Here is a 24,373-nt window from a genome sequence, read left to right as displayed (position 1 = left end):
CTGCCACTGGTCATCATCACAGATGAAACCAGTTTGGCCAGAGGTGGTGGCATGCTACACAGGAGCCTCACTGCTTATGAGCTTAACATTCTTGAGATTTCATGGCATTAGGTACCCACAGTATCTTTGCATCTTCTGGTTTAGCTCTTGCTTTCTTTTTTTGAAACTGTGGAGATTGGCCCATCAGACTGTACAAGGTACTTCAAACTGCTCAAACCACCTCACTGTCTCCATTTATTAGGAAGAGCCAGCTCTGATTCCATGTTCTCTATAGGCAAACAGTCTCCTTACTCCACCTTGTGCCCTGGGGATACAACCCAAGCCGAGCATCTTTTTTTTTAAAGATGTATTTATTTATTTTCGAGAGAGAGAGAGAGCATAAAAGCAGGGGGAGGGGCAGAGAGGGAGAGAGAATCCTGAAGCAGGCTCCCTGCCAAGCAGGAAGCCTGATGGGGGGCTCAATCCCAGGAACTCAAGACCATGACCCCAGCAAAACCAAAAGTCGGCTACCCAACCGACTGAGCCACCCAGGTGCCCCCCCACCCCCGTGCTGAGCATCTTTAGGTGTGGGTGTCAGCATTGGGAGGGATCATAGCTTTTCCTGTTTCAACTTGGCCTGGACCCCAATTTCTGAATGTAGAAGCTTGCAGAAACACAATTGCCTTAACATCTAGAGTAGCTGGGAGAGAGGGGGAGAGTTATTCCAGAAAAGTCCTGGCTCGTGTCCTTCTGAAAGACATGTGCTTTCCCTAACAAATTACTTTGTGCTATATCACCAAAGAGCTTCTGTACCAACATGGACTCCCCTTATTTCTTTCTCCTCCTCCAAAAGCTATATGGGTTTAGAAATAACATTTAGGAAAATGAGAAGCAATGCTCATGTATCTTAGTGTCACTAATGATAGAATTCATGTTTATAACGAAAAGTGTTGGCACAGAAATAAAGCCAACCAAACCGAAAAGATCTGGCAGATAAAGGAAGGCAGGAGAGGTTTTCAGGAACAGTAACTTGCTGGGTTATAGTCATTCTTATAGAAATGAAAGCTATAACTCTATGATGTGGTAAATTAAAATTAAAAACAGCTACATATTGGTAGATATATATACTTGCTAGTCTTTTGAGTTATTTCTACCACCACATAAGGAAACTCAAGCTTGATGGTATCATTGTAAAAACAGACAACATTTCACTGCTTTTCCATTGTGCGTACTCATTACAAATCACTGAAATTCCATGAATTTGTTGCATACTGAAACTTCACTCGAATATCTCAGAAACATTTTTTGAAATACTATAGCACTCCCTTGACAATATTTTCCTTTTCGTATTGTGAGTTGTTGTCTAAAGTGTTCATAAAGTAAATGCTCAGGCTTCAGGGGAGGTTTGGTACCCAGGGTGGATGGTTGGGAGGTGCAGGGTGAGCCAGCCAGAGTCTGAATCAAACTGGAGCCTGAAGCCACCTAGAGGACCAATTCCAGCACAGATCAGAGTTCAACACTAGAACCAAAATGAGAAATCAGAAATGACAAATGGAAATACGTCCAGATGCTACAGGGATGGCGAACAAGATTTGACTCTTTATCCCCAAAGGCTGCTTTTAGGAAATCTTTCTCAGGTACTCCTCATCTCCGTCAAGTCTTAAAACTAGCCCTTGGTGGAAGAACACACACTGCTCTAACACAATATCTTTGGGGTTCATCCCCAAGGAAAAGATGTAGAATGATGTTATGGGGTGGCTATTGGTACTAAATATATTAGTGAAAAATATTTAAAATGACTGTGGGAAAGGAATTTGATGGTTAAAGCCAAAAATGATACAGAAAAGACAAAAAATGGAGATGGGCACCTATGAATTTACCTCTATTTTTCTTCACCAAAATCACTGAAATCAAAGTAAAGGATTTTTGTTTTAGTTTAAACATAAGCTTGCAGGACAAAAAGGATGGAGGAATAAACAGCAACATTTTGGAAGCTGTGCCTGTGAAGGTGAGGCCCAGGAGCCTGCCGCTCTGCATGATGCTCTGCTCTCTGTTCTACACTGTTCCAGAATATCTGGTGCTGAGGAACGCTAGTTTCCAATAAGTTTCCAACCCAAACCTCAAAACTCACTCTAGTAGTGTAACGAGGATCATGAAACAGTGCCTCCCAATTTCTATGGGAAAATTATTCCCAACCTACAATTCTATACCTAACCAAACTATCAATTAAATGTGAAGGTAGAATAAAGAAAGATACTGGCAGATACCCACTCATGGTATCAAAACTGCTCCTCATCAATAGTCTTATCTGACAGTCATCCTGCTACCATGTACCCTTTCTCAGGAATCTTCTGAAAACTATGCCCCACTAAATAGAGAAAGACATGGGTTCCTAGAAACAGGGAATCTCCGGGGATAGTTGTGAAGGGTGGGTCCCAGAAGACGTACCTGTGCAGCATGTCTAGTGAGCAATTGGTCCAGACTGGAGGTGGACAGAGGCTCTAAGAGGGATTTCTTCAATAAGAATTTTTTTAGGCTACCCAATGTGATTGAGTGTATTGAGAGAAGTTTACACAACTTCAGGACAAGTTTGGCCACAGATTAGTAGTAAAATAGAAAACCAAGCCAAAAAAAAGGCAATTTTTTTTTTTTTTAAAGAGAGAGAGAGCATGCAAGTGGGGCGGGGAGGGGCAGAGGGAGAGGGAGAGGGAGAGAATCTTAAGCGGATTCCATGCCCTGTGTGGAAGCCCAGTGCGGGTTATTGGGCTCCATCCCACAACACTGAGATCATGATCTGAACCAAAATCAGAGTCAGTTGCTTAACCAACTGAGCCGCCTAGGTGCCCCAAAAGGCAATCTTTAAATTCAGGAAAATTCAATAAGGAAAGGAAAAGGAATCCTAGGGCACAACAGGATGAACTGTGATTAGCATTTACATAGTCATAATAACAGTGAATACTGGCGCAACCAAAACAAAAATGTAACAGTATCGAAGATGGAGAAAGGGAAGTATGTAGAGAGGGGAGTGAGGAGAAAGAAAGCTCTTCCTTGATGGAAATTCAAAAGACAATGCCTAAAACTGAAAACTAGTAAGGGACAACACAGGCATATTACTGGGACATATAGAGATAATGCAAAAGAATCAGTTAAAATACTTAAGCCTGGTTGCCTTTGTGGAGGGGTGATGTATAGGATAGGGGGAGGCTATTGTTTTGAAGTAAGGCTTATAGAGCTATTTATCATTTAAAATTGTAGGTATAATTTTACTAAAAAATGACTAAATTGACAATAATGGGAGTCCTTGAATTTATTATTGTAAAATCAACCAACATGTCAAATGTGTGCTTACATTAGAAACAAAACTGAAAAAATGGGGGGGGGGGAAGTCCTGACACTGTTTGACTAGCCCCTTGAGACATTCTTTTTTTTTTTTTTTTTTTTTTTAGATTTTATTTTTTCTTGACAGTGAGAGACAGCGAGAGACGGAACACAAGCAGGGGGAGTGGGAGTGGGAGAGGGAGAAGCAAGCTTCCCATGGAGTGGGGAGCCGATGCGGGGCTCAATCCCAGGACCCTGGGACCCTGACCCAAGCCGAAGGCAGACGCTTAACGACTGAGCCGCTCAGGTGCCCCAGCCCTTGAGACATTCTTAACTAGTATTTAAGAAATCATTTCACTTCCCAGACTCTCCTATTTCCAGATTTGGAGAGAGTGTGCTACACAGAGATCTGAGTTCCTTTGAAATTTGAGTCTATTTAAATGCAATTCATTGAACACAGTAAAGACATTTATGGACCAGCTTCTACATATTTTAATGTAGGATGTTGCATTTTAAATGGGCCTCATTTTCAACGGGTACTTACTAATGGGGCTTGTTTTACTCGGGGACAGGATATTAAAAAGATCAGCCTAAATGATAGAAAAGTTCTGTACAGTATTAAACAGATCCAGCTATGACCAAATCCCATCCCACAAGTGAACTTTTGACTGACTGATGACTAGCCCAGCTAGGTGTAACTCTGTAGATATTCCATTACCTTTTGGATAACAGGTGGAAAAAATTATTGCAGGTTGAAGGTTTACAAAATGGTCTGGCTGATTCATATGGATCAGTAATCTGAAAAACGAACAAACAAAACCAAGCAGAAGCTATAGGTTATAATATTTTCCCCTCTATATTAAAACTGGAGAAGTAAGATTACAAACTGCTTTTGATTTATTCACCCTACAGCTAAGTTCTTTAAAAGATCTGAAGATGATACAGGGGGATTTGTCATCTTTAAATTTGGTACCTGGTCATAAAAATGGCCTCAGGTGTCAAGGTTTTACTAGATGAAATGATCCTTCCATCTGATATAGTAAGGCATGTGTAGTGAAATACACACTTTCACTTGATGGTTTATGTCAGTGGCTTGCAGCTGGGGGTGACTTTATCCCCTAAGGAACACCTTTGATTGTCTTCTGGATGGGGAGTTGTTACTGACATCTAGTGTGTGGAGACCAGCACCACAGCTAAATGTTCTACACCGCAGGGGACAAGCCCTCACAGCAAAGAATCACCTGGCTCAAAATGCTAATAGCACCAAGGTTTGAGAAACCCTCACCTACGCTAATTTTCTGGTGTTCAAAAAATGAAAGACAAAAATCTAGCGAACCTAGTGCCACCTTTCTAAAATATCAGTAAAGGGTTTTCTGGTACATCATTCAGGTAGAATTTTGAATATAACACACAGCTTTATACTTGTGCTTAGAAGTAAAGTAAACGGTCAACTCTGGAAAATAAAGATTATGCATTCAGTCTGCTGCTGAACAGATTCCTTAAACTTCTCAAAATTTAATGTTATGATTTTTGACAGTGAAAACTTAATTTCTTCTATTTTAAAAAGTGTGCAAAGCAAATTACACCGTTCCCATTGGGGGTGGAGAATCTCACATAGCGTTTGGCATGTAGGTGCTCAGGAGATGAATAAATGGTAGCATACATCTACATGTTGGCCTGAGATAACAGAGGCCTAAGTTCCAGAGTCAGTAAGTTGTAAGGTGGCCTGAGCTGTAACCAGGAGTCCCTTCTTAGGGTGGAGGAGGAGGCAGCCATCCATAATCCAAGTTAGGACACTCCCTTGACTGTGTTAGCACAACGGCCACAGTTTAACTGGTAGACCAGTCTGCTCAACTACAAAGAATTTAGAAAACCCACAAAGATTTGGGCCCAATAAAAGCCTTCTCTGTGAACCAGAACTGGGTTACCCAGGTTAGTGCAGCTAGTTCCCTTGTGCCAATAGGAAAAGTATCACAGGCTAAGGAGAATGAAGAAATTTGACAAAGGATAATAAAGTAAATGAAAGAGGCTGGCTCTAAGTCTTTCTTAGAAGGAGGCATAATCATAGCTCTCTGGGTAATGGTCCTGGGAGGCTCTCTGGTTGGCCTTTAGAACAGTGCTGCTCTGGCAGGAAGCATGAATGTTCTTTCAGGAACCCACGATGTGCCCTTGAAACCAAATGTAGAAAAGATGTGTAAGGAAAGAAAAATTCTCCCTTCTTCCCTTCTAGGTTCTTTGGCTGGCCTAAGAATTTAAGCATTAAACCGACTTAAGACAAATTAAGAGGAGAAAAACAAATTCTGTACAAACAGGAGTGCATAGAAATATGAGACTCAAAGAAGTGACCAAGCAGGCAACATTTATACCTTTTGAAAAACAAAGAAACAATGACTTGTGAAGAACTGACAAAGGGGCTTGGGGTTGGGGTAGCAAATTAATGAAGAAGCGACAAAGCGGTGTATACAGCCTTCTCAGTTCTGAGTTCCCCTTTTGGGTGATGAGGGTCCTTTTACCCTCTGGGTGCAGGGAGGGTCCCCTTCACATAGGGAATTTATTTCCTGCTTTCAGGGGGACCAAAGAGTGTCCTTCTTGCAATGGCTATTTCTTAAATAATTTTAATTCAACATAATCCATATGCCAAAATGGCATATTTTGCTCCCCTTCAGACCCACCTTTGAAACTGCAAGAAGATCATAATCCGGAAGCTAAGTTGGTAGATTGTTTTACGATTTCATTGAATTAATCTCTAAGTCTTGAAAATAGCTCAGTTCAGTTAAACAGTTGTGTCTCGTTTTAGGAGGTGTTGATGTAACTGGGCTCCCCACATTAGGCCTATACTGTGAGAGAAATTAGGTGTTGAATAAGGCATTTCTATGGAAACAAACAAAAAAAACCCCCCAAAGGTTAATGATTAGAACAAATTATAAACCAGCTTCTGAGCCCAGGGGCAGCCAGTCAAGAAAATTTCTAGAAGTCAGGGTCAAAGCATCTTTTGCAGTCGGAATGTCTCTGATAACATCACCAGGTATTCAGGTGAACTTTCTGAGTGGCCCACACAGCAGCAGGCATGAAGACTGCCTAAACATGAGTTATTGTGGCCATTTCTCTTAAGTTTATATCAAGTTGGTCACCTTCAGTTTGCCAGGCTTGGGGGAAAGGGCAGTTTTTGTTCTTCACGATTCCAAGTCAAAAGTGGGAGAAAATTGGAAAGGTTTGTTTTGAGAGCTATAGCCAAATATTGGAGGAAACTAGAATTCAGGATCCAGTGGATCTTTCCATCTTACAGGTGGAAAACAAAACCTCAAACTAATTAACAGCTCTAGAATCTGATATTTCTATAGTGTATTACTGAAACATAATTTTTCGGTCTATCAAAGATAATCACGGTAAGACTAATTTGTTTGCAAATTAAATCTAGTTTCAATACATTTGGCCCATTTATGTAAGTACAGCAAGAATAACAATTGATGAGATAGGCTCTTCTAAATCTGCTTTGCTGAAATTTTTCATAAGGAATCTCAGATGGAACTCTTAAAAGCTTCTCAAGGCTAGGAAGCCAAGCCAGGGACTTGCCATCAGACTTCACCTGCAATACCTATAAATCTGGGTGAATTCCTCTCTTCTCAAGGTCCCCAAAATATCCTGAGGTTCCTGAGTCTGCCAGGAAGTGACCTTCCTCACTCACCTAGTAAGGTTGCTAGGAACCCTGTAAGCAAGGTACTAAAACTCCTTTTCCAAGGGGCTTTGTTGTTTATCGGTTCTATAAAGTCAACCTTAGTTTCTTAAACTTGTCTGGTCATATCTGAGTCTATGTATAGCTCTCAGATATGACATTCCAGTCAAAGCCTCAGTAATGTAACCAATGTTTCCACTCATGCTCATTATAAGAATAGATTCTTATTGAACTTATGCAAATAACTGTATTTCCAAAAAAATAAGAATACTCACTAACAGTTTTTAAATTATGGAGGCATGAGGTAGGGAGAAAAAGTAATTGTTTCAATTCTGCTTATAAAGGAATAATAAAACAAATTGCTGTAAATCACAGATAACTTAAGAGAAAAGAGAAGTTTTCCCGAAATCTGGAAAAACCAAACATTAACAAAAACAACAGCAATATCCAAACAAAAAAGTCATAAACTATGATCATCTTCCTCAGTTGATTCAGTCCCACGTAATTAATATTCGTTCTGTTTGAATCCAGTTTTTCTGTTAGTTCTGGAAATTCTTACCCAGATCAGTTGGATGCTGTTAAAGTTATCTACAGTACTTGTTAGAGTCCATTCATGAATTCCCTTGAAGATGAAGCACTTTTGCAGGAAAACTTTTACAAAAGCATCCAAGTGAAACAATAACTGTCTGTAAATGATAAAAGACTTAAAAATGGCCATAAAGATCTGATAGAGTTCATTACAATGCAATTGACAAGAAAATCTGATTATACCCGAGACATACAACATTTTAAGATAATAACTAGGATTAGAGCAATAACATTATCCTGGACATCTGATTTCTAGGAATTTCATATAATTTCTGAAACACTTGGATACCTGTACAAATACAACATAAAGAAAGCTTGGTATTTCTTATTTGACAACACTTCCCATGTAATTTAGCGTATCACATAAACCAATTCATATAGCATCTCTCTTTTATAAAGAAAGAAAACAAATCTTTTCAGATGTTTCAGGGACCCCCTGGAAAATTCCAACTTACTTTCCTGGTCAAAAAAGTTTATTTAGAAATTGATTTTGAAAAGTTTGTCAAAAATATCAAAAGATTGGGACATTTGACTAAATAGGATCACAGATAATTTGAAATAATAATTATCTATTTAACCAGTGACAAAAGATTTTAAAGGCAAATACAAAAGGCTACATCGTTTTAAGGAAAATTCAGCTCTTAATGTTAAGACTCAGTTAAGTAATCAAAGATCTGATAAAGACAACATGAAGTACAGGAAATTAGTACAACAAAACATCTTTGCTTTCCAGGCAGATTACTTAAAAGGTAAAGAAAACCATTCATTATATCTTATCAAGAGCAGACTGAAAGTCCAAGAAAACTTTGTTCTTTTAGCAAATGAAAGAAAATTACATTAGCAAGCTACTAAAACAAAAAAGCAAGTTTATTATTTTTAAAAACCCTTATAACAATTCAATTTTTAACCAACGTGACTACAAAAAGTAAAATTTTCTTTTTTCTTTCTCTTTTTCTTTCTTTCTCAAAAGTTTTTTCCTTCCTTCCTTCCTTCCTTCCTGTCTCTTTTTCTTTTCCCAACTCCTATGTCTTTAGTTTGTCCTTTATTTTTCTCTTTTCCATTCTGTAATGACCATTCTGAAATAACCAGCTTTAGTTTAGGACAAAATTTACTTTCTTTTCCCTTAGCTAAAACACATCTCCATACCTCATACCTTTTCTTAGCTAAAATCATATCCTAATTTCCTTGCAACACAGAGTTGTTATTATTTCTAGTAGCTTTAATTTACATATATTAGAACCTTCCTATAGCGGCATTCACAGGGTGGTTCTCAACCTCTAAGGTTATCAGAAGCACCTGGAGAGCTGTGAAAACACAGATTGCTGGGCCCCATGCCCAGTTTCTGATTCAACAGGTCTCAATGGACCTTAAGAATCTGCATCTCTAACAAGTCCCCGGGTGATGCTAATGTTGCTGGTCCAGGGACCCCACTGAGAATCAGTCTCTATTACTTGGTTACATGCTTCTCTCTTCCACTGACTGTGAGCTTCTTCTTATATATCTCATCTCCAGGGCCTAGCCTGTGTCCAGCAGTCATTCAATCAATCAACAAATAACTTATTGAATGCCTATTATGTGCCAGACACTATCATAGGCACTGGATTCATCAGCTTAAAAAATTTATATATTTTTATATATATATAATATTTATATACATATAACTTATATGTATATATGTATATACATATGAATGTGTGCATGTATATATATATATGTATGTGTGTGTGTGTGTGTGTGTGTGTGTATGTGTATTCCTGCCCTCATAGAGCTTTCCTCTGGTACTACACAGGAATTTCTTAATAAATGTTGAAAACTGATCAGTTGTAAAGAAGGAAATATGGCATTATCACGAAAATTTTCATAGTGCTTGGAAATATCAATTTTCCCATTTCCCAATCCTAGTTTCCCCCATTTTAGGTCTCCCCCTTCTGATATCACCCTCAACATCCAACACATAAATCCATAAACCTGACAGTATACCAGGCTTTGGGGTCTTAAGAAATATTTGCCGATTGATTTATAAAATATTTGATGTGGATGACATATCAGTTAAAAAAACAATTCTAACATGAATTTAAGCCCCTTGTATAAATTATATATGGAAGCAACTGGGAGGATGTAAGCAAATCTCAGTATTTTCATATTGATAAATATTTTAGAATACTTAACTACTAGTTTTCGAATTAGCCTTAGTTATCTGTAAGGATATCTTTCCTCCCCTCTCAATATTTATGGCAGTTCTCGAAGGCCTGGTATGAGGACTTTGAACTCCCAGTGGACCTAAGTGGACTGCTGTACAAACAGGGACATCAGCCAACATTTGGATTGTCCTGTGAACAATTCTGAGAAACTGGCAGGGGGCCTTGTGAGGCCATGTGGTGCTGTGGAAGGGTTGGGAATAACAGCAGAGGCAAATCTGATTATCTCTACATCGCCAAGGCAGGTGCTCCACAGGATGTCCCACCCAGGCCCGCGTGGGTGGGACATCCTGTGGAGCACCTGCCTTGGCGATGTAGAGATAATCAGATTTGCCTTTGGACTAACTCTCTGAAAGTTTCTCTGGAAATAAAAACGAGAGGTCTCACAAATAGCAATTTGGAATGTAAAGGAATTGATCATAATGTTTACTTGAGATTTTCAGTATTCTTAAGGTTTACGAATATTTTTAAAGATCTTCCAAGCCGCGAGACACTCTGTTAACTGTACGAAGGGAAAATGGGCAGCATTTATAAACGGAATTTGACAAAGGGTAGTTTCAATATTCCAGACTAAAATATTTCCTCACTGTTAACATCATAAGCAAATTTGGTGTTGTTAGTGATTTCAAGAGTCAGTGATATCAAACAGCAATACTGCCTCAGAATAATATGCTCTTTCTACTGCTACCCCAAATCAGTGATTTAACACCCTAGTCCAACAAATCACTGTTAGTTCTATATATCGAAAGATTTTTTAACAAATTAATAACGCTGTTAGGAATATACTTTTATAATGGGGATCAGGTATGCCAACTTCATTTTTTATGATTCAATCCTAATTAAATTCTGATTATTAAAAAGCTTTAGATGTAAAATGTGAGCTTTTGGTGAGCCATATACTGACTGAAAAATGGCCAGGTTATCATTTATTTCCCTGCAACAGTTTACTAATTATCACCTTTATAATCTGAAGGAATTAATATTTTTTAAAAGGTGTATAAGTTTCTGCTGAGATGTGACCTCCAGTGAACCAAACCCTTTAAAAAAACTGGCTAATATAAAGATAAGACAGGGAGAAATTAACCTCTACAGGTGATTAAATTTGTCTCATTAAATCATTGCTACCTCATTTAATGTAATAAAAGAGCACACCACCATATTCTGGAAAACACACAAATCTAAACTAAAGATATTCTCATTAACATCATCCATATGGTAGTAATAACTTATCTTCCTTACAATTTTTCTCAGTTATTCACAAAATCCACCCTTATTTTCTGAGTTAACAAGGTTGAATTTTAAAAGTGCAATGCAAATTCTCGAGGCCTCACTCCAGTTTAGACAGGACTTCTTAGTGGTTTCCAAGACACAGCTTTTTGTTTTGGTGCTGTTCTTCACCCGAAGGTAAGGGTCTCAACACACCATCTAGTGTTCAAGAATAACTTAATATTAGGAAAACTTCACTTCAAACACATGGGTATTAAAGTCATAGCGGTTGTAAGATCAAAATAATGTTTAAGTTAAAAAGGAACATTCGTTATATTTCATCTTCAAATTCTCAACTGTTGAAGAACAGATTCTAGATAACCCTGGCTATCTAGAATAGTGTCTGCCTATTAAAAAGTGGATTCACTCAACTCTGAAATCTATACTTTAAAAGGGCAAATTAATGATATATGAATTCTATCGCAACAAGGCTGTTACAAAATTGAAAAAGAGATAGGAAGATTTTTTGTTGCTATAAAACATATGTTCAAAAATATATACAAAACATGACCTTCCAGTTCAGTGAACAGTCACAGAGCAAACCTACATTTGACCATCACCCAGGTCAATAATGAAAACATTGCCAGCAAAGCAGAAGCCTTCCTCTTGCCCTCCCCTTTCACAACGTCTCCTTCCAGTCTCAGGACTGCTAAGGGCAGCATGTCTTCCTTTCCTTAGTGACCGACGAACAATAAGCCCTGGATACGCATCCTTTATTGATTTTAAGTGGCAAATATCTCCTAGTCTACAGCTCGCCTTTGTACTCTTTCAGTGATATCTTTTGATGACCAGATGTTCTTAATTTTAACATAGATAAATTAATTCATCCCTGTATGGTTAGTGCTCATTATGTCCTTTCCCTAGCAGCAGGGAATTATTAATTGACCCCCTCAAACACTGTTACTGAAAGCACATTCTTTAATCAGATCCATATATATTTTTCTTTCTATTTTTTCACTTTTTTTCCCTGATTAATTTTTTCAAAAGATGGAGTAGGTAGGTATTTTTTTTTCCAGATGGCAAATAAAAAAACATACTACTTGAATAAATAAAGCTAAATTCAGAACACAAAAAAATCAAGGTATCTATATGGAAACTATAGAATAGAAATTATTTTCGTAAAGACCTCTTCATTTCCTGATTTTTCAGGGTAATCAAATCATTGTTATCAAAAACTTTTTACTTATTATACTAAACTTCCATTTACCTAGAATCCAAACAGATAGATAACACAGCTTATATTTAAATATAATACTGTGGGGGTGCCCGGGTGGCATAGTCGGTTGAGCCACAGGTTTCTGTTCAAATCATGATCGCAGGGTCTTGAGACTGAGCCCCATGCAGGCCTCTGCACTCAGCACAGAGTCTGCTTAAGACTCTCTCTCTTTCTCCCTCTGCCCCTCCCTCCCCCCTCCTCCTGCCCTCCCTCTCCTTCTGCCCTCTCACTCTGGCCCACCCTCCCCACCCCGCCTCTGTGCTCTCTCTCAAATAAATAAATAAATCTTTAAAGATAATACTGTATAGCAATAACTAATGTTCAAAATTATATACCTAAGGAATTGCAAGATCTCCCCAAGATGACATTACATTAAAAATATCTGTTAATATGCAAATAATAAAGCTTTGAAGACTAGTAATTCATTTATGGTAGCCATGATGACTTTAGTTAGATTATTCAAATAACCCGAGGATTTCCATTCTCTGACCCTACAAATCTCTACAAATATGGCTTTACACAAATAAAACATCCTCTAATTTGGCCCTATAGCCATCTGTATTAATTATACACATTTTTCCTTTCTAACCGTCCAACAAGTTTTAGTTTGGTATAGAAGAGCACTGTTGTTTACTGTTTCATATACATTTAATTTATATATTCAATGTGTACATGATCATTTGTATTAAACTGCAGATTCTATAGGACTGATTATAAACCAGCACTTTCCATAGAACCTAGCATATAGTAGATACACAACAAATGTTTGTGAACAAATTGAATGGCAAAAATCTAACCTGCGAAAAGAACATGCTTATCTACGACCACAACAATTTCCAACACCTGATCATTAAAACTCGCTATATGTCCTTTCTTCTCAACAACAAAGTTAAGCTTAATAAAAGACTTTTAAATACTTACTCTCTTTGCTTTCAGGCTCATTATGTTCATGAACACAAGTTCCCGATGGATTCAGCTGCCACTGTAAAAGGGCAAAAAGATTTTATATGTATGTTTAAGAAGGATTTAATAAATAGCATCTTAGCACCCTGCTGTCAAATATTAAAACTTTTTTTTAAATGTAAAGAATAAAGAGTTAGCATGTTCATACCAACCAAGCCCTAATAATGACCCTGAATGATAGGACTTCTGGGATCAGAATCAATATTCTTAGAGAAGGAAGGAACTTTAAAATCCTTTACCTTCATTTTAGAGGTAAGGACGTGGAAGACCAGCGAAGTATAGTGACTTGCCCAGGGTTACACACTGAGGGCAGCAATAGAATTAAAACCTGAGTCAGCCTGTGCTCAACACTATAGGATTTCCACCATTCCACATTCCATCTCCAGGTCCTACAGCATCTTATGATAGCTACAGAAGGCCTAGATATTAAAGAATGAAAATATGACCCAGATTATCTTGCCTTTTAATATAGTCATATCACATCATAGATCATATCATATCTCCTCTGATTTCAGTTTTCCGCCTCAACCATTCAGAAGGAAATAGGGAAGCTTGAGGGTTCTCAGGGACTACCGAGAAGCCTGGAGCAGCTGAGAAGAAAAACTATGTGTAATCAGTACCTCAGGGCACAGCCCTTCCTTTCTCACTTGGCTGGAAGTCCCCATCATCAGAATCACTAATAACTTGACTGAAAAGGCCTCATTAGGCACTATCTCTAGAGAGGCGCAATTCAGTGTGCAGTACCCGGAGTCTCTTCCGCAAGCACCAGTGAGTTCAACAGATCAACTAGCTAATACCATGATCCCTGGGGATGGAATGAGATACCAGACAAACATTTCGCCGTGTGTGAAAAAGTCTTTGGAAAGGAAGGACATCTAGAACCGGCTGGTCGCCTACAGAAATGTGGGCGCCAGAAAAAAGAGGATTTATACGGGGTGATTATGTATAAACTTAAAAAAAAAAGACATGTTTCACAACATGTCAAACCACTAAAATCTATTAATTTGGGCAAAGTAAGAACTAATAACCCTGAATGTATATTTAAGGATAATCATAAAAAGACTATTTCTAACTGTAAGAGACTCAGAAACCATTTTAGGGAACTCACAACAGGGGAATGGGTAAATAAGTTATATTATATGTTAGAATATTGTTGAATCATTAAACATTATTTTTGAAGAATTATCAATGACACAGAAAATGTAGCAACATGTTAACATTAGTATCTATGAGTTATCAGAGAATATTTGTTCTTTTTTATGTTCCTAGTCCTCTACAATGAGCATATATTACTTTCATAATAAGAAAAAAGTAATATGACCTAATAGAGAAAAATCCACATGTATTAACAGGAAAAAAAAGTTTCTGAATAAATGGACATGGGCCTACACTGGTAAAATCTACTCTTGAAAATACTGTTGCTCAGCCCTAATCTAGTCTGCAACAATCCCACAGAACAGAACCAACTATCTCAAGGTATGTGGTAACACCTCAAAGAGAAAAGCAAAACTTTTCAAACAAAATTAATTTCAATTTGCTTTAATCTTAAAAATATCAGTTTTGGGGGGTGCCTAGGTGGCTCGGTCGGTTAAGTGTCTGCCTTCGGCTCAGGTCACGATCCCAGGGGCCTGGGATCAAGCCCCGCATCAGGCTCCCTGCTTAGCAGGGAGCCTGCTTCTCTCCTCTGCCTGCCGCTTCCCCTGCTTGTGTTCTCTCTCTCTGACAAATAAATAAATAAAATATTAAAAAAATATCATTTTTTGGACACTCCTATACTACTCTTGACAATCTAAAAATAAGTATAATCATTACTGACATTCAAATTTAGAATGAATATTAGTTCATGTTAGTCACTGGTATTTACAAAACTAGGCATTTAGCGAAGCAGGTAGTTGAAATCATTTACATAATATTGCGAACCAAGCCAGAGGAGGGAAAGGATGGGAAGGTGGAGAGAGCTAACTGTCACTGGAAGGAGCCCTGAGAAGAACCATGTGCACCTGAGAAGGGTACTCCTGGCAGGTCTTGGCTCATCTCTGCCCAGGGAACTCATTCCCTCTGTTTCTGTCACTGTATCTTCCTTCCTTCCGATCTCTTCATGCTCTTTACAGTGGCAAAGCTACTCAAATCCACCAGTAAGCAACAAATTTCAGAATTCACTTAATCTGTCAGTCACAGTCCTGAAGAGCTAGATCATTTAATCTTTATGGAGAGAATGTGAAACACCTATTTCTTCCCACTTCTCAGGAGGAATGAAGACACACAAAACAAAAACACAGAACTGGAGATTTCCCTTTGACTAGCTGGATGTAAGCTTCTGTTTACTTTTACAAAAGAGGCACCTCTCCCATCTCTCCTTTCTTTCAGGGCCCTCTTTTTCTTTTAAAAATCATGATAAACTTTAGGGGCGCCTGGGTGGCTCAGTCATTAAGCATCTGCCTTCGGCTCAAGTCATGATCCCAGGGTCCTGGGATCGAGCCCCACATCGGACTCCCTGCTCGGTGGGAAGCCTGCTTCTCCCTCTCCCACTCCCCCTGCTTGTGTTCTCTCTTTCGCTGTGTCTCTCTCTGTCAAATAAATAAATAAAATCTTAAAAAAAAATAAAAATCATGATAAACTTTAAATAAAACTGGAAATAAAAAACCAAAAATCAATGACAAAAATAAAAAAGGTAAACATTTATGATACTTCACACACACGCAGAAACTAGACAATATGTTTTATAATTTTAAACTTTTAAATATAAATTAAAAATATAAATATATAAGTGTATGTATACATATATAGAGACAGTTTAAAAAATATCTTTTTGGGGGCGCCTGGGTGGCTCAGTTGGTTAAGCGACTGCCTTCGGCTCAGGTCATGATCCTGGAGTCCTGGGATCGAGTCCCGCATCGGGCTCCCTGCTCTGCAGGGCGTCTGCTTCTCCCTCTGAACCTCTTCCCTCTCATGCTGTCTATCTTAAATAATAAATAAAAAATAATTTAAAAAAATATCTTTTTGGTGCCTTATGTGTTCCAGGCACTGTGGACTCAAAGCAGGAATGTAGACTGGAAATTTTTTTTAAGATTTATTTATTTATTTTAGAGAGAGAGAGTGAGTGGGGGGGAGGGACAGAGGGAGAGAATCTCAAGCAGACTCCCCACTGATGGCAAAGTCCAACATGGGGCTCAATCTCATGATCCTGAGATCATGACCTGAGCTGAAATCAAGAGTTGGTTGCTTAACCAACTGAGCCACCCAGGTGCCCCAGTAAACTTGAAGTTCATAAACAGTTATATGCCTTTTATACCTACTGCAAGTTCTTGTATATAAGTGTTACATTAAATGCCAGAATTATTATTAAAAAGCAGCATATGATTCTGGGCAGGATCCTTTTGCTCTATAGAACACTGGGACAACTGGTGAACTTTGAAACCTGTGGATGAAACAGCAGTAATGTATCAATGATAATTTCCCGAGTTTTGTTGTTGTATTATGGTTTTGTAAGAAAATCTACTGTTTGAGGAAATATATAACAAACTATTTGAGAGTGATCTGGTTATCGTGTCAACAAGCTACCCTCAAAGGTTTCTGGGGAAAAAAAAGTTCTTTGTAGCATTTTTGTAACTTTTCTGTATGTTTGCAATTGTTTCTAAAAAGAAGTTTTTTTTAAAAACCTACATAGTGAAATAAAGTTCTAAGTTTCCCATGAACTATCTTAGTACTTTTTTTAAAATATCAAATATTAAATCCCTTCTTTCTCTGATTTTTTTCCATGAGAGATGTGTGTCATGAGTGCCTGCGTGTGTGTGTGTCCTTGTCTTTTGGGTAATCCTAAACTATTTTCACCTCTATTTACCACCCGAACCAGAAGAGCGAGGGAAGAGGTAGGTCAAGGATTTTCTTTTGTTAGCCACCAGAGGGCACCAGAGGGACGATTAATTCAAGATCTCAGGTCCAGAATATGCAACTCTCTAGAGACATAAAAATTCATTAAGACAGAGATTTTAAGCTGAACATTTGTTTTTTTGTTTGTTTGTTTGTTTGTTTTTAAAGATTTTATTTATTTATTTGACAGAGAGATAGAGAGCACAAGTAGGCAGAGTGGCAGGCAGAGGGAGAGGGAGAAGCAGGCTCTCTGCTGAGCAGGGAGCCGGACATGGGGCTCGATCCCAGGACCCTGGGATCATGACCTGAGCCGAAGGCAGCCGCTTAACCGACTGAGCCACCCAGGCGCCCCTAAGCTGAACATTTGTAATCAGGTGAGTGCTTGCACACAAAAACAAACTCAGTGATAATAGTTTAAAGTGTGGTAATCACTAATTTAAAATATTCAGCAGGGTACCTAACAATATAATAGAAAATATACTTGAATAAAATGTGTATCTACTTACTGTAAATTTGCTAACACCCTCAAGTTCCCCAAATCTCATGTAAGAGATGTCTGCCTTCTTTTTTCCAACATCTACGTCCCCGGCATAGATCTGTTTTATGCCTGCACCTTTAATTAAAGGTACACACTCATCACATGGGCACTTTGTGACAAAAATCATAGTTCTTTCTTCTGGTTTTATTTCTTGACACCTACAAAAAATTTATAAATATTAGAAAGGTAGCTTCCAAAAGGGGAGTTATATTTTAGAGAAATCCTTAAACACTAAAATTGAGCTGATTTTAAAACAGATTTACATTATAAACAATAATAAACTTTATTCTTGCTGAATTAGTGAATATACAAAATATATAAACTCATAAAATGTTAATATACAATCTGAACATGACAATTGTTATAATTAAAATTCATTTATTTATTCTAAGCAATCAGTAAGATGTTCGGTATTATATTATAAATAAAAACGGGAACAGACAGACACTGAAAGAGAGAGGAGGGAAGGAGAGCAAGAACAATGCTCTCTACATGAAGAACTTTATAATGCCACAGTTAGGGGCTAGAACGAACATCTTCCTTATGCGTTTACCGTGAGAGATTAGACATTAGCTCATCACAGGAGCCAAAAGATCTGACCCTTATCTAGTACCTACTGGATATTTAATAAATGCTTGTTAAATTGATAAATTAATAATAAAATTCTGCTTTGAGTTACAGTTCCTTTAGCTCCTCCCTGAGATAGGATACTTTAACAAATATTTGCCTCCATACAAATGAAGCAAGTAAACCTGTAACAAAGAGCACAAGGACAAGAACAGAGGAATTGTTTGCTGGGGTAGTTTAGGACCAAGGAATGGCTCTCATCTGAGGCCACAGGGGTTGCATTTGCCGGTTCTGTGGTTTCCACTGTTCTCAGTCAGCTGTCTTACACCACCTCCAGGCTTCCAGATCCATCTCCCTAGTTCAGACTCATTCTGTTTGCCTAGACCCGGGCAACAGAATTTTATGCATCTGGTCTATTTGAACAATATACCTGCAACCTAAGTGATCAGTAGGGTGGCCATCTCCCTACGGCCTATCAAATGGAGTATAAACTCCAAGTCCTCCCCCGTCCAGCCCCAGCCTACTTGCATGTGCTCCATGGTCCAGACTAACTGGAACACTCATGTTCCTAAACACACAAGCATTTTCCTCCTTCAAGATGGTCTTGAAGCATCTGGTGCTATCTGACGCAAAAATGGCTTCCCTTCAAGTAAGCAACTCCAATTGCCACAATCCCACCAGACCTTCAAACCTCAGCTCAAATGCCAGTTTCTCCTTAAAGCTTTCCCCTCTCACTGCCCCTCTGTCTGCAGCAGCCCTTGCATTCCCACAGGATTCTGTGTTGGCCTTGCCCAAAGAACCTATCCTCTTAGCTTGAATGCAGCCTTACACTGAGGAGTACTATAAGCTCCTCAAGGACAAAAGCCATGTCTAGCTCAGTTTGAATACCCTAAGATCACTCCTTTAATAGTAAATGCTGAGAAATGTTTGTGGAAATGATCTAGAGTAACATCAGAAGGGAGGTAGTAATGCCAGTTATCTCCGACAAAAACCACATTAAAGCAATTTGGTTCATAATAAAATCTATATATTCATAGATACATGTGCTCTAGATTTAGAAAATAGAGGACATCTCACAAGATGTCGTTACAAGACCCTAATGACACACTTCAAGCAATTTTATATTGGAGACAAGGAAGACAAGAAAAAAATAGGCTCGCTCAGCAAATTTGAAGGCCCGGAGGACATCTGACAATGGCCTCAGGTCTGGCAGCAAATTCCAGGTATAACCAAAATTATACTTCTGAAAAGAATATTTCTTAGAATTTAAAAAAAAGGAAATAAACTAAGGTAAAAGAAAACTAATTTCAACTAACCCTGGCTACATTTTTTTTTTAAAGCCTTGCTACGTTTTCAAGAAAAGACACACAAACAAATTTCATACCTAAATGTCAAGGCATTCTGCTCCGCATGTACAATGTATCTGAATTTCCTTATTTCTCTGTCTTTCTGCTTGTCATCCATGTGTGGGAAGTCAGCATACTCAGATCCGACAGGAAAAGCATTATAACCGCATCCTATGAAGTACATCGCGCCTGTTCCATCACAACTTCTCTGTGATAGTGAGCAAACCAACAAAGGTGAGTTGTCAACACTCTAAAAAAAGGCACCTGGCAGTGTATTTTAAAGCCTCGTATCATACTTTATATAACTAATTCCATTTTCTATGACCAAAAAAACACAATCTTACATCTTCCTACTGCAGTATGGTCTTGTCAAAGCTAAATTCCAAGAAGGCTGATCATTTCTAATACATAATCTCAAGGCAGTCCTTGGTTTTGGCTGTTAATTAAACATTAACTTGTTTAATTCACAAATTACTTCACTTGATTCAGACATCTCTCCCCAAATAGGTTATAAAATCCTAGAGAACAGAAACATGTTTTATGTCTCTTTTCTATGCCTTAAAGTACACCTGTTAGAGTGTCCCATACATAACAGGTCCTCAATAATTGTTAATTTTGTATATGCTGTTTTCTACTGGTTAACAAGTCAGAAATTGTAAAAATATTTTGAACATCAAAAACTAATGATGTAATGTATGGTGATTGACATAACATAATAATAAAAAATATTTTGAACAATTTCTACTATTGAACTAAAAATATACTATTGTGATACAGTTGAAAGATAAAAAATGTGCTTTCCTTTTTAAAAAATTTTTAAAAGAATTTTACTTATTTGTTTGAGAGAGACAGAGCAAGAATGAGAGAGAGAGAGAGAGAGAGAACATAAGCAGGGGGAGGGGCAGTGGGAGAGGGAGGAAACAGATTCCCCACTGAGCAAGGAGACAGACTCTGGCCTAGATCCCAGGACCCTGGGATCATGACCCGAGCTGACACCCAACTGACTGAGCCACCCAGGTGCCCCTCCACAAAATGTACTTTCCTTTAATCTTCATATTTATTGAGCCTCTATTGTACATTTATATATATATGTTATATGCATATAATATGTATATATTTATAATGCAACTTTTTACTTAAGTGGCTCTTTTTTAAGTCTCATAGTCAATGGCATATCACATATAATATGAATGCTTTCTCAGTTACTAGAGTGAACTATTTTATAAATCATAAGTGTTTATAGTAATTTGGAATATGCTGTAAACCTCAGTAAATTTCAATATATTATATCTATTCATGTGATAGTTTCAAAAGACTCATTAGTATGGCAACTCGATAAAAATCGTTGTTATGATAAGTCAACAAAAGCTTACAAATAAAATGTTATCTCACTGGTAATAATAATAAATTATTCTTGAGCATTTACTACATGTCAAACATCATGCTGAGTTTTATATGTATTATTTCATTTAATCACTCCTCACAATGACCTTGACAGTAGTACTATTAGTTTTTCCATTTTACAGATAAGGAAACTGAGGCCCAGAAAGATTAAAATTATCTAGGGTCACAATGCTAGCAACATAGCCAGAATTCAAGCCCAGGTTGCTGGACTCCAAACCCATGTCTTTCTACTTCACCATGCTGCCCACTACAGTTAGCCTGACTGGAAACTTAAATTCTTACAAGCACTTGAGAACCAGATGTTAAGTCGAAGACTGCTGCTGGGCATTCATATAAACACAAATGAGAGTTCCAACCATAGGCCAGGCACTGTGCTAGGTGCCAGGAATATAGCTATAAATAAAACAGAGAATCCTTGCCCTTATGAACCTTATAATCTGGAGCTAAGAAATTGTGCATATAATTTCAACTCTGATGAGTGTCACAAAAAAGTTGCACAGAATGCTATGGGAGTTTTTGGTGGAGGAACTTATTCTGGTAGGTAGTAATAGTTGGGGTAGAGATAAGTAGAGTCAGATCTTTTGAAGGTGGAATTCACAGCACTTGGTGGTTGATTATATGTGTGTAGTAACAGGGAACGGGATGGTGACCACTGATGAAGGAATAGGTTAGCAGGGAAGATACTAGATTGTTGGCCAGGTTGAATTTGAGGGGCTACAATACATCCAGGAAAACAGTCAAATTACTTGCTATAAAGTCTAGTGAGGCAAAACCTAGGCTCCCTACTCATCTTTGAGTCAGCCTTACAGTTACTAAGTGTCTCTTGATTCCATGCCCTTCCAACCCACCCCCACAACTCCAATCCTCATCACCTCCTTTTTATTAACTCCCTATTTGCTGTGTAGCCCCACTTCATTCCCCTTATAATGTAAATCTGGTCAAATCATTTTCCCACTTAAAATATTCTTGGATTGTACTGTCCAATACAGTAGCCACTAGCCACATGTGGTTATTCTGAATTGAGAGGTGCTGTAAGTGTAAACTACACACAGGATTATGAAGAGTTAATAGTCCCCCAAAATGCAGAATATTTTATTAATAGCTTTCATATTGATTACATGTTGAAATAATATTTCTGGACATTTGATTAAATAAAATTATTCTTAAAATTAATTCACCTGTTCCTTTTTATTTTTTTAATGTGGCTCCTAGAAAATTTACAATTATGTGTGTGACTTGCCTTTTATTTCTACTGGTTAGCACTAGAGTATCCCACTGTTAAAAAGATAAAGTTCAAACTCTTTACATGGTATACAAATTTCTTCATGGCCCAGTCTAATTTTTTGCTCCTCTACTATAGAGTACAGTACGTAGAGTACATACTATACACCAAATCACTTGAATTTTCCCACATTCTCTCTCATACCCTCTACCTCTGCATATTGTCATCCCAGTCATGCTAGTTTACTCTGCCTGATGCCTTCCTATGCATTCTTCAAGACTAATAAATAGCACCTTACCTCCTCCAAGAATATTTTATTCATTTCTCCAAGCAGCATAGAGATTCTTCCTCCATGCTCTCCCAATGTCATGTTACAATTATCGTTATATGCTAGTCTCTTTTTTGTTCCGCAGTCTCCATTAATAGACTAAGGCCAGCAAGAGCAGAAAATGTGGACTTTAACTCCCCACTGCCCACTGTGGCACAGTGCCTACCCTGTGGAAGATGTTTAATAAATGTTTGCTAAATGAATGAATCTATCTAGACAATTGTTGAGGGAATGATCAAACGTTTATAAAATTTAGTAAATGCACCAATACAAAATATTAACCCCATGGGTCAAAAAAATGTAATGCACTTAAGATCAAACTATGTTTAAACAAAATCAAGATTAAACGTTTAGAGAATTATTTTCAGGGGTGCTTGGCTGCCTCAGTCAGAACAGCACACAACTCTCAATCTTTGGGTCATGAGTTAGAGCCCCACATTGGGTGTAGAGATTTCTTAAGCAAATGAAAACTTAAAAAAAAAAAATTCTTTTCATACTTACAGATTTTCCTTCTGCCCAGATGACTGCTCCAACTCCAGTTTTATGATCCTCTGAAAGATAAATGTCATTTAACTCAGTAAAGATCAATAATTTGTTAGTTTCAGAAATACACTTCCAAAAATAATACATATTATTGAAACATAATTCATAATGTGGCAACAATCCTTGACATCTTAACTAATTATAGAAATAAATACATTTTTATTACTAAATAAATTTATTTAGTAAAAATTTACCACTAAAATAAATATTTTAAGCATGGAATATGGAACTAGGTGCTAAATAACTAGGCAGTGTCACTATCGACCCAGTCACACATGATCTATATGCAGAGCTCATTAAAATGGCAGTACCCACAGTCAGATCACTTCAAAGCTGTAACTAGAACAGAGTGTAATTTTATAGATTCTCCACTAAGTCAGCTTCTAAAACATTATTGCTAACAGATGATGAAACTGATTTAAAAAGAGATTTCCGAACTAACGAATTTAATGTTACAATAATTCACAACACTCAAATCTGTCTTCTACCAATTTTTTAACAGTATAATCATGGAAAACACATTTCGTGGAAATGTTCTTGCTAAGAAAAAAGTTCAAACTTATAATACAAAAAACAAGTTTTTATGGGCTTTCATATATATATATATGAAAGTCCTTTCCCTGACCTTCAGAGTTTACCTGAAGGGGAAAAGCATGCCAACTTAGTGAATGATGCTCATTTCTGAATCAAGTGGCAGAAGTTATAAACATGAGATTATAATTTCCCTGCAGAACCAAAACCTCTGCATCAAATAAAGCTGTATTTCTTAAAACCATTAATCTGAAACAGAAAGCTTCAAAAAACCAAAATAGAAATTCTGCATATCAAGGATTGACTTTTTCTTTCTACTAATACAAGGGTAAGTTTCAAATTTCTAAGATAATTATACACTAATTATGAAAACAGTATTTATCAAAATCTTAATAAGGGACTGATATAGTTAATTAAGTAGGTACACTTACACAGAGACAGTACCAATCATCTGTGGAACTTACTCTAGGGCATTTTCATATTGGTAAGGATTAAATGGAACTGTAGTTTCACCCTACAATTTCCTAAAAGTTAATCCCCCCCAAGGATAACTTTACCCTACCTAGGCATTAAAAGCGAGTTTGCCTTATAAGTAAGTTTTAGAAGTTATGATAACATAATGAAATCCTCCATCTTCAGTTCAAGTAAGCTCGAGTTTTCAAAACTGTATCACAAAGCATCTGTGTAATTTATTTGAAGCATTTTTGACCCCGTCATCTCATTTTTACCCTAAAGGTAAAGCAGCTATTTCCTTTTCTAGATGAGAAAACAGGCAAAAGAAATCAAGTTACTAAAATTTAGCTCTCCAGACGAAACCTACCTC

General features: G+C 37.6%; 1 protein-coding gene across 2 annotated transcripts in view; it reads right to left on the bottom strand.

Annotated features, from left to right (window-relative positions):
* Window positions 1–3,681: 3,681 nt before the first annotated feature.
* Window positions 3,682–24,373, bottom strand: part of CDADC1 (cytidine and dCMP deaminase domain containing 1) — a 50,003-nt gene continuing 29,311 nt past the window's right edge. Inside the window, exons 6-13 of one of the 2 annotated variants that reach the window (XR_003519016.1) lie at window positions 22,978–23,027; window positions 19,561–19,730; window positions 17,578–17,767; window positions 13,160–13,220; window positions 10,996–11,181; window positions 7,530–7,656; window positions 5,970–6,134; window positions 3,682–4,095 (exon numbers count right to left, since the gene is read on the bottom strand). Coding sequence is in view for 1 of the 2 variants with exons in the window: in XM_027588625.1 (XP_027444426.1) it covers window positions 11,108–11,181; window positions 13,160–13,220; window positions 17,578–17,767; window positions 19,561–19,730; window positions 22,978–23,027 (545 nt within the window). In the remaining variant the exon portion in view is untranslated. Of the gene's footprint in view, window positions 4,096–5,969; window positions 6,135–7,529; window positions 7,657–10,070; window positions 11,182–13,159; window positions 13,221–17,577; window positions 17,768–19,560; window positions 19,731–22,977; window positions 23,028–24,373 lie in introns of those variants that run through there. The other variant, XM_027588625.1, reaches the window with a different exon arrangement.

The sequence above is a fragment of the Zalophus californianus genome, chromosome 3, assembly GCF_009762305.2.
Source record: "Zalophus californianus isolate mZalCal1 chromosome 3, mZalCal1.pri.v2, whole genome shotgun sequence".
Lineage (NCBI taxonomy): Eukaryota > Metazoa > Chordata > Mammalia > Carnivora > Otariidae > Zalophus > Zalophus californianus.
The sequence above is the reverse complement of the archived record's forward strand: the minus strand, read 5'-3'. Positions and strand labels throughout refer to the sequence as shown.